The sequence below is a fragment of the Oxyura jamaicensis genome, chromosome 12 (genome assembly GCF_011077185.1).
Source record: "Oxyura jamaicensis isolate SHBP4307 breed ruddy duck chromosome 12, BPBGC_Ojam_1.0, whole genome shotgun sequence".
NCBI lineage: Eukaryota > Metazoa > Chordata > Aves > Anseriformes > Anatidae > Oxyura > Oxyura jamaicensis.
The window spans coordinates 15,298,373-15,312,950 of NC_048904.1; the positions used below are offsets into that span (position 1 = coordinate 15,298,373).

General features: G+C 43.8%; 1 protein-coding gene across 28 annotated transcripts in view; it reads right to left on the reverse strand.

Annotated features, from left to right (window-relative positions):
- Positions 1–14,578, reverse strand: part of MAGI1 (membrane associated guanylate kinase, WW and PDZ domain containing 1) — a 274,668-nt gene that overhangs the window by 73,324 nt on the left and 186,766 nt on the right. For all 28 annotated transcript variants that reach the window (XM_035338225.1, XM_035338235.1, XM_035338224.1 and 25 more), the window contains exons 3-4: positions 13,821–13,940; positions 1,521–1,727 (exon numbers count right to left, since the gene is read on the reverse strand). In XM_035338225.1, coding sequence (XP_035194116.1) covers positions 1,521–1,727; positions 13,821–13,940 — 327 coding nt within the window. The remainder of the gene's footprint in view (positions 1–1,520; positions 1,728–13,820; positions 13,941–14,578) is intronic.

Consider the following 14,578-nt stretch of genomic DNA (forward strand, 5'->3'; position numbering starts at 1 on the left):
ACATAATGGGTAACAGCCAAGCAGAGTACAACCCCAAAACCATTTGAGAGTTTGGCCTTGAGAGGAGCAGAACTAGATCTCAGCCTAAATCCTTTCCAAGCTCTACAAGATGTCAGAGTCAGGACTCTGGTCAGTAGAAACTGGCATGATAGCTCCTGTGACTCATTCAAAACTGGGAAGAAAAGTTATGGAAGTAGGAAGTGACCAGAGCCACAACAGGATTGAGATCTGTGTTCAGCAGGACGCAGTAGAACACAAGATCTTCATAAATACAGAGCTTGCACCCATGCTTCAGACCCCAATTCCACAGTAAGCAGCCCTCAGTTTACTCATAGGTACCTCGGAGAAGAGGACCTACAATTAAATGCAGTGGGCATCTGTAGGTGCAAGGAAAGGGACAGGACAGCAACATATTCTGGAAGCAGCACTGATTAATTTCAAACACACCCTGTTTGAGCCATTTCATACTGGTTTTAATGACTGGAGCTCAACTATAGGTCAGCTAGTCCTTAAACTTTCTGACCTTGGCTGAGGTTGTACCAAAAACCAGCTGACAAAGCTACAGACAGCAATGAAGTTCTGGGCTAATTTACAATGTAGACGAGTACACCTCATGTAGTATTCAAGATCACTTTAACTCAGAAAGTTCCTGATTTCCAGGGGGACCCTTACATTTCAGGCTGACTGTCCACAAAGTGATGTTCAAAATGATGACATGTTCCTTGACATCAGAAGTCATTACACGCTTCTTTTTAAGAAAAACCTCTACATTTGCAAGTAGCAGAATGATTAACTCAGAATATAAAGGGATTGACAAGCGTTACCTTTAATTTCTACCAGACATCATTTCATCTTTCTGTACTTAAACTTGTCATTTAGCTCAATTGAAATCTACTCTGGAGTAACTGAAAGCAGAATCTGGCTGACTGCATTCAATGGACAGTTTCTGAAAGAATATGAACGTGTCCTTAATGATCAAACTGCACAGTCCATCTTTTAAAAAATATCTCAGTTATTGTTCACAGTTAGAGAAGTCTACTCAGAGACCTAGCAGTTTCCTATGCTTGAGGACTTCAAAATGCAATGCCTCCCAGGAAGGAAAACAAACAAACCAAACGTGAATTTCCTTCACACACCTTCTCAAATCCCATCCATCACTACCAACAGCTATCCAGCAACCAAGGGAAAACAAAACAAAACAAAAGCTAACTAGTGGATGTGAGGTTTTCCCCACTTTTTCTCATCCAGCCCAGTCCCACAAGGCCATTTCAGAAATCACAACTGTGGATGTGAGCGTCCGCACCTGGCCACCTGCCATAACGCTGGCCAGTTCCTTCCAAAATTGACAGCTTTGCAGGAAACCCATTCAAAACAAACAAACACACAAATAAAAAATTAAGGTAAATTAAAACAAAATAAACCAAACCAACATAAAATAAAACCACATAGTCCCGTCCCGTCCCCCCCCATAAACCTTCCCCGTGTGTCCTAACTGGTGGACAGTGGTATTTTTGTTTTACCTGTGAAGCTACTGCTCATTTCAGGTACATCATCCTCTTCCTCATTCTCTGCGTGCACTATGCCAGCATTTTGCATATCATTGTAAGACTTGGTTCGCTTTGGAGTCGACTGCTTGGAGCCAGACTGCAGGTTTTGCAGAGCATCGGTGGAAGTCACTTTCCCACTGAGGGGCTGGCTGGGAGGCTTGGGTGTTCCATAATAGTTACCTAGGCAATAGAAACACATTTGCATCTTCAGAAGGGAATGGTTTAAAGCAGCCAGATTTCTATTTTATTTTCAATTCCATCAAAATCTCTGTCCCACCCCAGTAGTAAATAAACAAATAGACAAACTGACACACGCCGTTCCCTTTTTTTTTTCAGGACATATTTCATCTCCAGATCTCTGCAGTGGACACAGAAATATTTCTTGCCTTTTAAGTTATTCTTGTTGAATCTAAAAGGAGAAGCAATGGTTGCATTGTTTAGGTGCACTGAGCGTACAAGGGCTAAAACAAAAGGCAGCCGTGGTGAATACCAAACTTCATCTCATTACATCTGAATTTCAATTAGTAGCCTTTTTCCATGTGTGCACCCACACAATGCTGTGGCAGACCTGGAGTGAGACCTGCAGAAAATAAAAAATTCATGACTGCTATCACCCAGCGAAGTGATGAAAGGCTCGATGGCCTGCTTTAGCGCACAGGTTCTTTTAGGGTGGATGTTGCATTTAAAAACAAAACCCAGTCTCTGTCTAAAGGAAAACTTTGTCAAAGGAGAGAAAAGGACAGGCACCGCGTGGCACTGCTTTCTTCAAAGGGGAAACTCAGCGGTTGGGTCAACTTGGGTATAAGTGGAGACCTTAAAAACCTGGGTAAAGTGAAGACCTTAGAGCAAAACTGGGAGGGACAAAGACACAACGCAGTTGTGCCAACACGCGGCTGCTGGCAGCTGTCACCAGAGGTGACGTGAGCAGCTCGGAGCACTCGGGTACTTCGTTGTCATTTTAAGTGACAGTGGGAGAAACACACAAGACATACAGGGCCACCGACACCAGAACTACATGGAAAAGTTTCACTGGTTGGTTCACTTCGCCTCAAACAGCCCAGAAGTGCTCGACCCCGGGATGTTCCATAGGAAGCTCAGGTCTGGAATCACCTCCCACAGCACTGGGAGGTACAGGAGTCCCGGCCCTACTGCAAGGAGCTTCTTCCTCTGACGGATGGACACTTCTTGCACAGAGATCTGGGAAATATGGCAGTTCACATGCTATTTCCCAAACCTTCCAGTTCATTAATTATTGTTACTTTTTATTTGCCACCTTCGGATTCCAAAGGTGGACTTAAATATCCTCCCTAGGCTCTCTGGCATGCCACAATATTAAAATATGCCCTCCCATCTAGCTGCGTATCAACCCACGCTGCTATTGCAGCAGCACAAGATTCTTCTTTAAAATACACAGGTACATTTATTTACATTCCTATCTCCATAGTTGTGCATAACATGACAGCATTATTTTTCAATTTTTCAGCCCGTAATTACATAATATATTAAATATCCATTCCCCAGAAAATGCACACGTCCCTGTATTGCTCCTATTACACTAGATGGAAACCACATGCCAAAGGCACATTATTCAAGGGCACTTTAAAACCTCACCTGTGCTAAAAAAAAAGATTATTTCATTTACTCTTCACATCCACGTGTGTATTTTTGTTGCAGAAGCCAGCCTCGGCGTTTGTAGTCTGCGATACAACGCAGTTTAACGCTGGCCAAGCAGTTTGCAGGACCCCACCCAAGGCTGCGTGGAGCAGCTCCAGCTCACCCAACGCGCTTCGTGGTCATTTATCTCTCCCCCTGCTCAGCCCACTGAGCTGTTTGAGCCTCGAAGTCCCTTACAGCCCCAAAGCTATGGGAGTTGCCTGCTTTGGGGTAAGGCCCCAGGGATCGTGAACATCCCAGCACTTACAGATCTCAAACTGCAGCTCTGGAAAGTCTCAGATACACCTGGAGGAAGGGAGACTGGGAAGCACCCAGCTCAGGCGGGCACACATTGCTGCCTTCCCCAGTTGTTGCCTTCCAAGGGGAGAAAAAGTCTTACAGATCCGAGGCTGGAGGAGTCGGGGAGCTCCTCGCTCCGTGCTTTCACAGCCCAAGCACCCCGAGAGCACCACGTGCACGTTTGTCTTAACAAGGCGTGCTCCAGCCTGTGTACAGCGGCGTGGGTTCAGCTCCACAGGAGCAGTGACGCTCCGCAACGCTTTCATCCTCCGTTCGTCATTTCAGAATCTTAAATGCACCTCGTTGCATAATTTATAGGGAGGAGGAAATTACTTCTTCTGGAAAGTCTCTAATGGGGATGGAGGCTACTAAGGCAGGTTGCAGTCTGTGCTGGAGAAAGGATTCTTATGCTCTACATACTGCAAAACTATTTTATGCAAAAAAAAAAAAAAAGGAAAAAAAAAAAGGAAAAAAAAAAAAAAGGAGGAACGGGGGAGAAAGAAAGCAAAAGGAAAAATACAAAGGTAGGTGGGAAGAAAAAAGAACGTACCCTGTTCCACTCCTATCCTCTTAGGCATTTCTCTAGACAAATGCTGCTACTTCTTTGTTTGCTTTTGCTTTTTCAAAAAGCAGGTGTGTTTTGTGAGGATGTTAACTGCTAAGCCCACAGATCTACGTGTGCGCAAGAAAGATGAGAACAGCTTTTATTTATGGCACTGAACCCCAGTATTTTGGGCAAAATTTACTTCTGGTCCATTGTAAATGATTACATCCTTTTGCGACGGATGCAAAAAAGTGACTGAAGAGGGTACGTGGATGTTGTTAGTGTGGATTTTTAGTTCTCCTGGACAAAAACATAGCGCAGACGTTACCATTGCTCCTCCAACCACAGACCAATAGCTTTGAGCTTGCTCATTTCCAGTTCCTCTAGTAACAAGCAATGCTGGGCTTCCTAACAGCCCATGGAGAAAAACAGGCTTCTTCAGAGTATTTCAGATTTGCTTATTCCAAAACCACCAGTCACTTTTCAAACCCGCCATGGCTGTTGGTACCACTGCCAGTGAATTATTATCGTATACAAAGGCTGTGTGCTGTGTTAGGGGATCCCGACAAATAGATATGAAGGCATACAGAGAGTAAATATGAATTGGAAACTGAGCAAGGCTGTGCACGCGTGGGTTTTGTTTTGCAGAGTATGCTAAATGAAGCCACCGGGGCTGAACTCTGCTTTTCCCTCCACGGGAGGCAGATTCAGCCGGAGTCAACAGTGAAAAAAATCACAGCTCTTCCCTCAGATTCCCACGAGGTTTGGCACACCACATCACCCACGATGAAGAGGTGCAAAAGAAAGCTCCAACGCAGCTTCCAGGTGACAGAGAGTGAGAGGATGGAAATATTCTCTTTGCCTTGTGTCTGCTGGGTGCAGTCAGACCTACTTCTCTTTGCTAAGCAGCTCATTTGGAAGGCGCAGCACGCGGGCCTGGGCTCGGGGGCAGACACACCAGTAGGAGGGACTGGCACTTAAAATCATCATCAAAACTCGTGTTTAATCCTACAAATTATAAAGAGAAAATATTTACCCTGTGACTCAGAAATCCAAACGTGCACTGTTAACAACTGACAGCAAACAGCCCAGGAAGAGTTTTTAAGCACTCAGACTTGACATCATTTGCTCAAATTAAATCTGTCAATGTTTACGAAAAAAACATATATTTAAAAATATGCTTTAACAGTGCTTTGTGAGCCACTTGTAAGCCTATAGAAGGGGCTAACTTCATAGCCAGTGTAATTTGTACTGAATATCCAATCAGCTCTAATTATTAACAGCATGTTACATGTGCATACACAAGCATCTGTCAGCCCAGAGCATCCCAAAACATTCCCAAAACCCCTCGCGGTAGTTGTGGCAGGACTGCCCGGGTGCTGGGCTCCCCCATGGTGCCCCTAACGGGATCCCTCAAGGCTGGAAAAGAACAGCTCAGCTCCCGGGCGAAGGACCATGGGAAAAGCTCTCCCTTCCCATGGAGCTGCCAGTTCTGAAGCACCTGGGATGCCAGGAACTTTCCCAGGTCTGATTCCTATGGGAATGGGGCTCCTAAGCCTTACTTTCCTCATCCACGTTTGGATCCTGCCTACAGTAACTGAAATAACAGCTAATAATACATTCCCTCAGCAGATGCACATACTATTAATCGAATTCCTCGTCAGCACCTTTCACTAACCCTTATTTTATTCAGTCCCCTGGTGCATGAAACAGATTTATCCACAGCTGAAGTCTGATGGCGGCTTTTGCAGCCAAAACCGTGACTTAATCCAGGTACTCCAAAGCACCACTCAGGAGAACACACAAAACTACCAATAATAACGACGAAAACACAATAGCTATTTGGAAGGAGCTGATTCCTTTTCATCTCCTTATCTCTAAGTGTCGGCAGCTTACACGTTTTAGCATCACGCACAGTAATTAGGCTTCGGTAACAGCTAATCACAACAAGTTCTCATCATCAGAACACTTCTTGCTCTGCCAGTTCAAGCAGTGTTCATAATCAATGAAAGCGATCTGCAGCAGCTCCTATCCTGTCCTGCAGCTTATGAATTAAAGCAAGACTGTCAGCCCAGAGTCACCATGGCTTTGGTTTGCTTGTTTTGGGTTTTAGAAACCCACTAGGAATGAAAAAATTGTCTTATATTTCAAAATAATAATAATAAAACATTTTTATTAAATTCTTCCCTGAAGGGCAATAAATTCACATACAATCCTAAGTTGTTTACTTGCTTTGGAATTTGAAACGTAATTCATAAAGACAGCTAATTGATGCATTTTTAACTTGAAATAACCGAATCCCGTTCCTGAGAACTGCTGCTTGTTACCATTCAGTTCAAATACAGTTAGCGGGACTCCGTCCATCCAAAACACTGCTTTTGGAATGGGGTGAGATGTGCAAGAAGACAGATGCAAACCGAACGGAAATCAGGTGTTTCACCTTGCAGAGAGGCAAGAAGAGACCACGGAGGCAGCTTGGGCGAGGACAGGGCAGCAGAGCCAGCACGGAGATGTGCCAGAAGGCAGCAGAGCTGTGTGCAAGGCCAAGCACGAGGCCAAGCATCAGTCCTCATGGTACAACACCATCCGAGGAACGTGGTCCCAGACCTTAGATTTCAGGTACTTCAATCTCTAAGTGTTGCTTTTGCTGCAGCTATTCTCTTTTTGGGGAGAGGAGAATTTGTCTTGATTTTCTGTTGCGAAGAGATTTAGGACTGGGAGTGCGTTTGTCTCAGGGAAGTACAGAGCGGAGTTCTTGCAGTCCTGAATTTACTGATGCCTGCTGCGAGGAGTAATTTTGCAATTATAAAACAAACAAAAAATCAAGACACTCGAAAGCCTCTGTGAGGACCCTGCGTCCACAAGAAGTGCATCTGATCTTCAAAGGAGTTACCGAGGACTCCATTAACAGCTCATGTTTTAAAAAGCAGTTTGCAGCAAACTGCCTTCATGCAAACGCATATCTGGGGAAAGAGACTTGGAGATAAGCAATAAAATTAAGCGAGGCCTTGACATGAAGACTTTAAATGTAATTATTAATGTAATTGTTTTCTTTTCTGAGATGCAGCTCCTCTTCTCTGCGCTCTACAAGAACCAAAGCAATTGACCCTTAATTTCAGCAGAAGAGCCTCTGCTCATCTAATCCAGCAAGAGTGCTTGTGTCTGATTAGCACAGGATGAATTGATTCCTGGGAGCAGGGCTCCTGCTACCGTGTTTTGTCTGTTCTCCTTCCAGATCATATTCTGCTACAGATTTCCACATTTAGATGACAGATCTGGCTGCTGTCTGCGGGATTCACCTAGCTGCAACTGCACATTGATTAGCAATTGCCTCGAGGAAATTCTGAGTATCCAGGCAACCAGGAGGAGGCCTTGGATACAGCATCTGGATTGGAAGCAGAACACAGACAGCGGAAGATCTCGGAGAAATTAGCCTACAATATATGCAAATCCAATTTGCTCCAACTAGCAGATTCTCTGCCAATTTTTGCAGTTATTAAGGGAGAGGTCAACTGAAAGATCAGTCTGGGTTTCTTGTTAAGTTAGTAAAAATACTACAATAGGCACGTTTCCATTTCTGCTCAATATCTAACATACACGACAGTTAGTGCCTTACAGGCAATGACAGCACAGCAGAAAGTCACCTACAGATCAGATCGGTCTCATTTATTCTAATTTTCCCTGTGTTTAGGTACCACTAGGCATTGCCACATGTTACTGTTAGCACTCACGTGAAGCTCTCTGTCCAAGCACATTTAAGGCATGGAAAATTTCTAACAAGCCACTACAAAGCAAAGACACTTCCAATAACACATAAGCTGGAAGGTATCGGTGGTACAGGGCATGAGATGGATGTGGAAGCTCTGGGTGCTTCCCGAGTTCAGCTATATCAGAGCTTCTGCTGTATACACATGCAAATAGGTTTTAAAAATTCATAGGGAACATGAGTGTGTGCTTGTGCACACTCTGCCCAGAGAACACAGACGTGGCTGGAACACACCCTGCCTAGCACAAGGATGTAGGAATCAAGAAAATGCCACGCTGAGCCATTGCAACAAGCAACCCTTCTTCTTGCAAATGCTTGTATGTTTACGTGCATCACCCCCTGCAGAGGATGTGTCCCGTTCACACCTCACCCCTCCGGAAGGCAGAGGCGTGTGCCTTGAAGCTCACAGCGAGGGGAGAGCTCTGCAGCGGCAGGGAGATGCTGCGGATCGAGGCGGCTGGGCTGCCTCCTGGCACAGAAGGGCTGCTCAGCCACAAAGCGAGCTGGATGCCACCTACCCCAGAGGTGCAGCCAGCTCCAGAGACAGTCCCGAGCACACACAGTCCCAAGAAGCAATGCTGAAATGTGCTTGGCTGCCATCTATCAACAGTCTTCTGCGAGCAGCCTTCATTAATCAACACTTCAGATTCTGATTGAAGAGTAAATAGATTAAAATAACCTGACGAACTTAATACAAAAAGCAACCGATGCGCCATACCCTTTTTGTCGCAGGTGTTTGGGAACAACCTCTGCCCCAGAGGTTTGTGTTGTAAGATATATCAAGAACCAGTAAAAAGCAGGGCTGCCAATGAATAATTTCAGAAAAATTATTGGAAAACTTCCTATTGCAAGTGCACAGAGAGAAGCCACACAGAATTTCCATAGGAAATTCAAAACCACTCTAAAACCCTATCGGATATTTGAATATTTGCTTTTAGAGAGAAAGAGTTACTCAGCCACGACTTCAGCTGTTTGTAGAATGAAGCGTTGTTATCCAATGACACTTCAGTATAGCTGCACTCATGTTTAATGCTGATAATCATGCCCAGACAAAAATGTAGACTTTTGATTCTCACTAGTAGTTTAAAAAAGAAGAAAGCAAGGCGTAAAGCCAAAGGGAAGAAAGGCTTCTTTCTGCAGTGCACAGATGCTTGCTCGTAAGCGGGTATCGGACATGATACATGGTAACGGTGCTGAAGGAGCCATTATGATTTATTGAGTCAATCTGCAGGATGGAGACATTAATAAGCAGATCTTATCTCATTAAGCGGAACATGTTGTTCCGCTGCATGGGCATCCCCAGCATCTGCCAGCCCTCCTCGCCCAATCTTGTCATGTTCTGCACACCGTGGACGCAGCACTCGTTTCAAGGTTGTACCAAGTTGGCAAGACCCCCAGGCTGCAAAGACACCAGAAAAACAGCAGAGGAAACCCAGCCATTTTGGGAAAGCAGCTGGGGGAGCGGCGCTGCTGCGGGGAAACCCAAGGAGAGCTCGCCCATCAGATCTATCAGGCTAAAGGCATCTTGATTTGAAGCATGTTGCCGAATACACCTCTTTGCTTCCGCTGAAACTCTAACTGCTCTCTGTTAAGGTAATTTATTACCCTCATTAAGTACCACAATCGGAGACCCTGTCTACAGTTGCTCGTTTTATACACTTTAAAAACGTTCACAAGTCACCCCATTACATCTTAGTCATGAGGCTAATGCAGATTACTTATTACTTCTCTTGGCAATCACATAACGCTTGTCCCGAGAATGAAAGATGATGCCTTGACAATAATACTCCATAATGTAATAACCCTTCACATGTTATAAAGTGCAGCACTTTTTCTTTTGAGGATCGCCAAGTGCTGGGCAGCCATTCATTAATTCAGCCTCGCCAGACCCCAGCGACACGGCCGTCTCCATGCAAAATTCGGCCACCACGCCAATGTCCCGCATGTCTCTGCAGAGTGCCCACCTCCCCTGCTGCACCCAGCTCTGAAATGCCGTTGCTTCCACCGCCTCCCTCCTGCCTGTAACACGAGATATCTGCAGGCACAGGGAAGCTGCTGAAATATGAATGAGGAGAGAAGTAAGTGTTGTTTTAATATTCTCCAGGCCGGTAACCTGGAGCATAGGGCTGTTACCTGATTTGGCCACTCGGCAGGCTGGGGAAGAAACAGGAATAAAACCTAGAAGCTGTGTCTCTGCTCAAAGCAGCATTCCCTTGGGGTCCCTGGGAGAGCCCGCAATTCAAATGCAGAAGTAATTGCCAAATAATTAGTAGCCTACACAATTACTGCCGTGTATCCATCAGTATTTTATGCCCTGAAGGATCAGTCAATAAATGCCCGAGATTACAATTATCTTGGTTTCTTATCCACCAGAAGGCCCAGGTAATGGGCAGTCTGAAAAGATTTTTTCTTTGTAATGAATATTGTCAAGGGGAGTTACCAGCTGCCTCGAGCACGTCACGTGCAGCTTCCCCAGCACTCGGGTGGTGCAGAAGTGACCAGTACTGGCACAACATCACAGCTTTGGGCACATCTTCCAGGATTTCTGCTCCAGCTCCTGGATTCAGGCAATCAAAATGGGGCTTTCATAAAGGAAAAAAATGGATCTGAAAAGGGATGGATCTTTAAAATGGGATCTGAAAACCTCAGGAATTAAGGCTTTCAAATTCACCCCCCCACACCTGATTATGATTTCAGGAGCATTTTGGGTGCAGAACACACTGTGGTGGTGGTCAGAGAAGAGGCTGCCATGCCTGCTCTGCGTTTACAGGGATGTGAATCAAAAACTGCCCTGAGGAACACATTTGCAGTACACCAGAAGAAATACTACTGGTATTATGCAGCCCAGTGGGTAGGCAACACCTTTTTTGTCCTCTTCAGCTTGCAGTTTCTCTTTGCAATTAGAGCACTTTCAAAACCTGATACACTCTCCAACTATTTTGTGGTTTCCAGCTGTTCTCTTCTGCTTGTGCTTTATTCCTTCCAAATCAATAGCATCCGTATCAGCATCAAAGTCCTGCATTTTACCCCTTCTCTGAAAGCTCCCTGTTTTCTATTCTTTCTCCCCAGAAGTTCTCTTCAGTAGCCATTAAATGCTTTTGTTACATCTTCTGCAAGGTTTTTCCCAACGATAGTGCTGGTTTCTGAACGGCTTTATGCCTTCAAAAGGCAAATGAATGTCATCTGGTAATGTCAAAACGTAGCCTTGATTGTTTAGGGCACACTTTCTCTCCAGCTGCTGAAACATAGCAGAGAAATAAAGAGCACGACTACATCCAACTCCCACTCATCACCACATGCAGACACAGAGACCTCAGCGTCTGCTCCCAGCACCATGAATAACGGGAGCTCCTCGAGAAGTGTTCTTCCTCACCAGGAGCACTGGCTCTGGATTTCATCAGCCTTATTCTTAAAAACTGTCAGCTGTATTTTAAGGCAATTGTGTCTTTCCCTCATCCTCCTCTCAGTTGTGAAATGCTCCTGCCTTACTGTGGCTTCTTACAAGCCTCTTAGTTCATCCAGCGCCACCAAACCTGGTTTAGGTCATGAGGCAGAATTTGCCAATTCAACATCTCTGCTCTCCATTTGGTGGCTTAGCCCTTGCTTCATCTCTAAATCACCACATTGCACTGTAACTGAGAGCAACCCTACCCCTGCAGTTGTCGGAGTTCGGCTCAGTACAATAAGTAGCATTACTAATATTAAAAGCCATGCATTAAAGGTATTATTTTATTGTTCTCTGGAGAAAAACGGGAGAGTATTTCCTTTTGTTGAGTTCTATCCCTCTGGTTTAGAATAAACTGTCACTGGGAGGGTCAAAAAATACCATCAACTTCACCATGGTGGTGCATTAAAAAAAAAAAAAAAAAAAAGCAAGCAAAATGCAGCATAAAACAAATGAAAATTAAAATAATCTAGGACTATAAAGCTGGGCTCTGAAGAAAACCTGGATATTAGAATTCTAACTTTGTGGTCTACATTTTTTTTTTGTTAAAGTAAAATTGCTGGTGGTTGCAGCTTGAGCCTTAACCACGCCATATTCTAAGATCTAATCAAGATCAAAACTGTCTTGATCAATACTCTTGTAAAATAACATTTCCAAAAAAAAAAAAAGGACAACAAAGCCATTAAAGAAATCTCAGAAGAGAGAAAAATCATTGCTTGAAGCTGTAAGTGAAAAATGAACTTTATTTATTTCACATTACTATCAAATATTGATGTGTCTTCGTGCTTCTGTGTATACACACATTGTCATTGTTTTCTGTATTCTTACTGATTTTTCCCTCATGGGCCAGTTCTCCAGAACCACTAAGCATCAGCATCCCTGATGTAAAAGGGGAAAGAAGCTTCTCAGCACTTCGGACAAATCAGTCCAAGCTGACACTTCTATCACCCACAGAAATGAAATACCCACGAGACTTTCAGAAGTCAACCTCATATGCAGCAACTCAAAAGAGCTAACCATGAAATCTAAATCGTTTAGCTGCTAAAGCATATAATCACATAAGCAATGAAACGACCACGCTGTAACCGTCCCAGATGGGTACAGCATTCCCTGAAAGCTAATGCCCAGCATCTCCCAGGAGCCAGCTTACAGCCAGTTACCCATTTTGTCTTTCCAAGTGGAAAGGTCACCAGAACAAATATGATCAGGAAGCAATGGCAAGGCAGTTCAGCCAATCTATTTCAAGCACCATGACAAAGAAAACTAATTTAGTGTTATAATTAGAAACACGGAGAGGAAAAAGCTGATTTTGGAGAAGTGCTGCTGCTGGAATGTTAGTGTTGGTGCTGATAGGGCTGATCAGCTCAGAGAGGTGGAAGAGTGAAACCAAATAATGTATTTAGCGTCTTCACGTAAACCAGGTTTGACACCACGATTGTCTGTAGTTGGGATTAAGTGCAAGGTTTAAAGGTGACCTTATAAGGGAGTTTTTAAGGAAGTAGGCTAAACAGCATTTCAGGACTTTATTTTTAGAGCTCAAAAAACAAAACCACATGTCCCAATCTTTTCTGTCCATATTTGATAACTACTTTTCAAAGAATATCAGCTATTGGTGTGTAGTTCACATTGTAAAACATAATCCATGAATCTTGTTAATGGCTGCAAGAAGAAGGGTTTCTCAGCTCGTGGTTATGACAAGACCCACTTCACTTCTTGCAAACTATATGCATGAGCTGAAGTGCACAGGAAGAACTTCCAAACCTGTAAAGTGTTTCTTTAGTTTCTATGATTCTATGATTTTCATTAGCTTCCCAAGAGATGCATCTGACTGTTCTCATTGGGAGGGTAGGTGGAAACAACACAACCAAAAGTGGTTTTCAATTTAAACGAGATAGAGATTGCACCGTTAGTTATACAAATCCTACTGTGTAGCTAAATTTGGCCAATTTGCCTCGCATTTTCTTGGGAGGCAAAGCCATCTTTTTCCTTCCCTCACCCTAGTGACATTTCAGTGCCCCCTTGGCTGTCTCAGTGCTGTTGTTTGCAAAGCTGCGCTGTCAAAAGAATCAACACAATGTCTCAGCTTCGAAGTAATTATCCGAGAATAAAGAAGAAAAAAAGGCCAAAAGCAGTGCACCATGCAGTTGCATCCTGAGACACATTTGGGTGATGAAGGATGTGTACATAGGGAAGAAGACAAAAAGATTGAAGGGAAAAGAGAGACAGCAGGAGGGAAGAAAAAGTGAGTAGGGAGATAGGTTACAGAGGACACAAAGGAAAGATGCATTTTCATTCACTGCCACGCTGCCTTCCCTCAATATTTTGTTTCCAGATTTCATCTTAGATCCTCCTGGCCTACTGATGTTAATCTTCTGAGGTAGTTAATTCAGTGGGAAAAGACAAAACACAGCAATATTGAAATTCCCTCTCTCTGCGTACAGACAGAAAACGGAACACTAAGACAGAAAGCAAGGTCTTAACTGTAGCTGGTTCATTTGAACATGGGTGATGCAAATCAGACATCCTACCACGGCTACTTGAAGTGCTCTGCCCGTGATTCCATACCTTCATAGGTTCCTACTTCCAGAAGGGTCCCACTTCTCTCCAACTCCAGAAACTCCTCCACAGTCAGAAAGTTATAGTCCACACCAGGCACTTCTCCTTCTCTCGGAGGGCGAGTTGTGCCTGAAAGGAAAAATTAACACTTAATATAACTTTTTCTTACCAAGTGTTAAAAAGGACAATAAAAATGATTACCCAGATAGAACAGTATCCAAAAATACCATTCTATGATACACAGAAAGCCGTGCCAGGAGTCCAGTTAGGAACCCCCACAAAAACAAGACAAGACATACATTTCTGATGATGGTACTAGTTGTTCCAGCAAACCACAGTAGTTTTGATATTCCCAGAAAGGTTTTCTGGCAAAGAATTATCTTGTACCACATGCAGAATCACAGCTGGAAGAGTACGGTATCTGGGAATAAGCCAGCAATTACCTTCCTTTCATTAGCAGAGTGTCACTTCAACTCAATAAAATTGCAATTCGTATTTTCAGATAAGGCAACTTCTGTCTTCCATTATTTCTGTGTCACTTTTTCTAACCATATATTCTTTCACATCACAGAACTGTTCTCCCTTATTTCTTCTTCTTACTTTATCTCTATTAATGGTATATATATATTTTAATTCTACATTAAAAAACACCATGAGGCAGTTTGGATGCACCATTCGCACGCACTCACTAGAGAAACCGTCTGCAAATGCTTCTCACGGTTCACCTACAAGCTCATCCCGGTTCAAGAAATGCTCCTCCTTTTAAG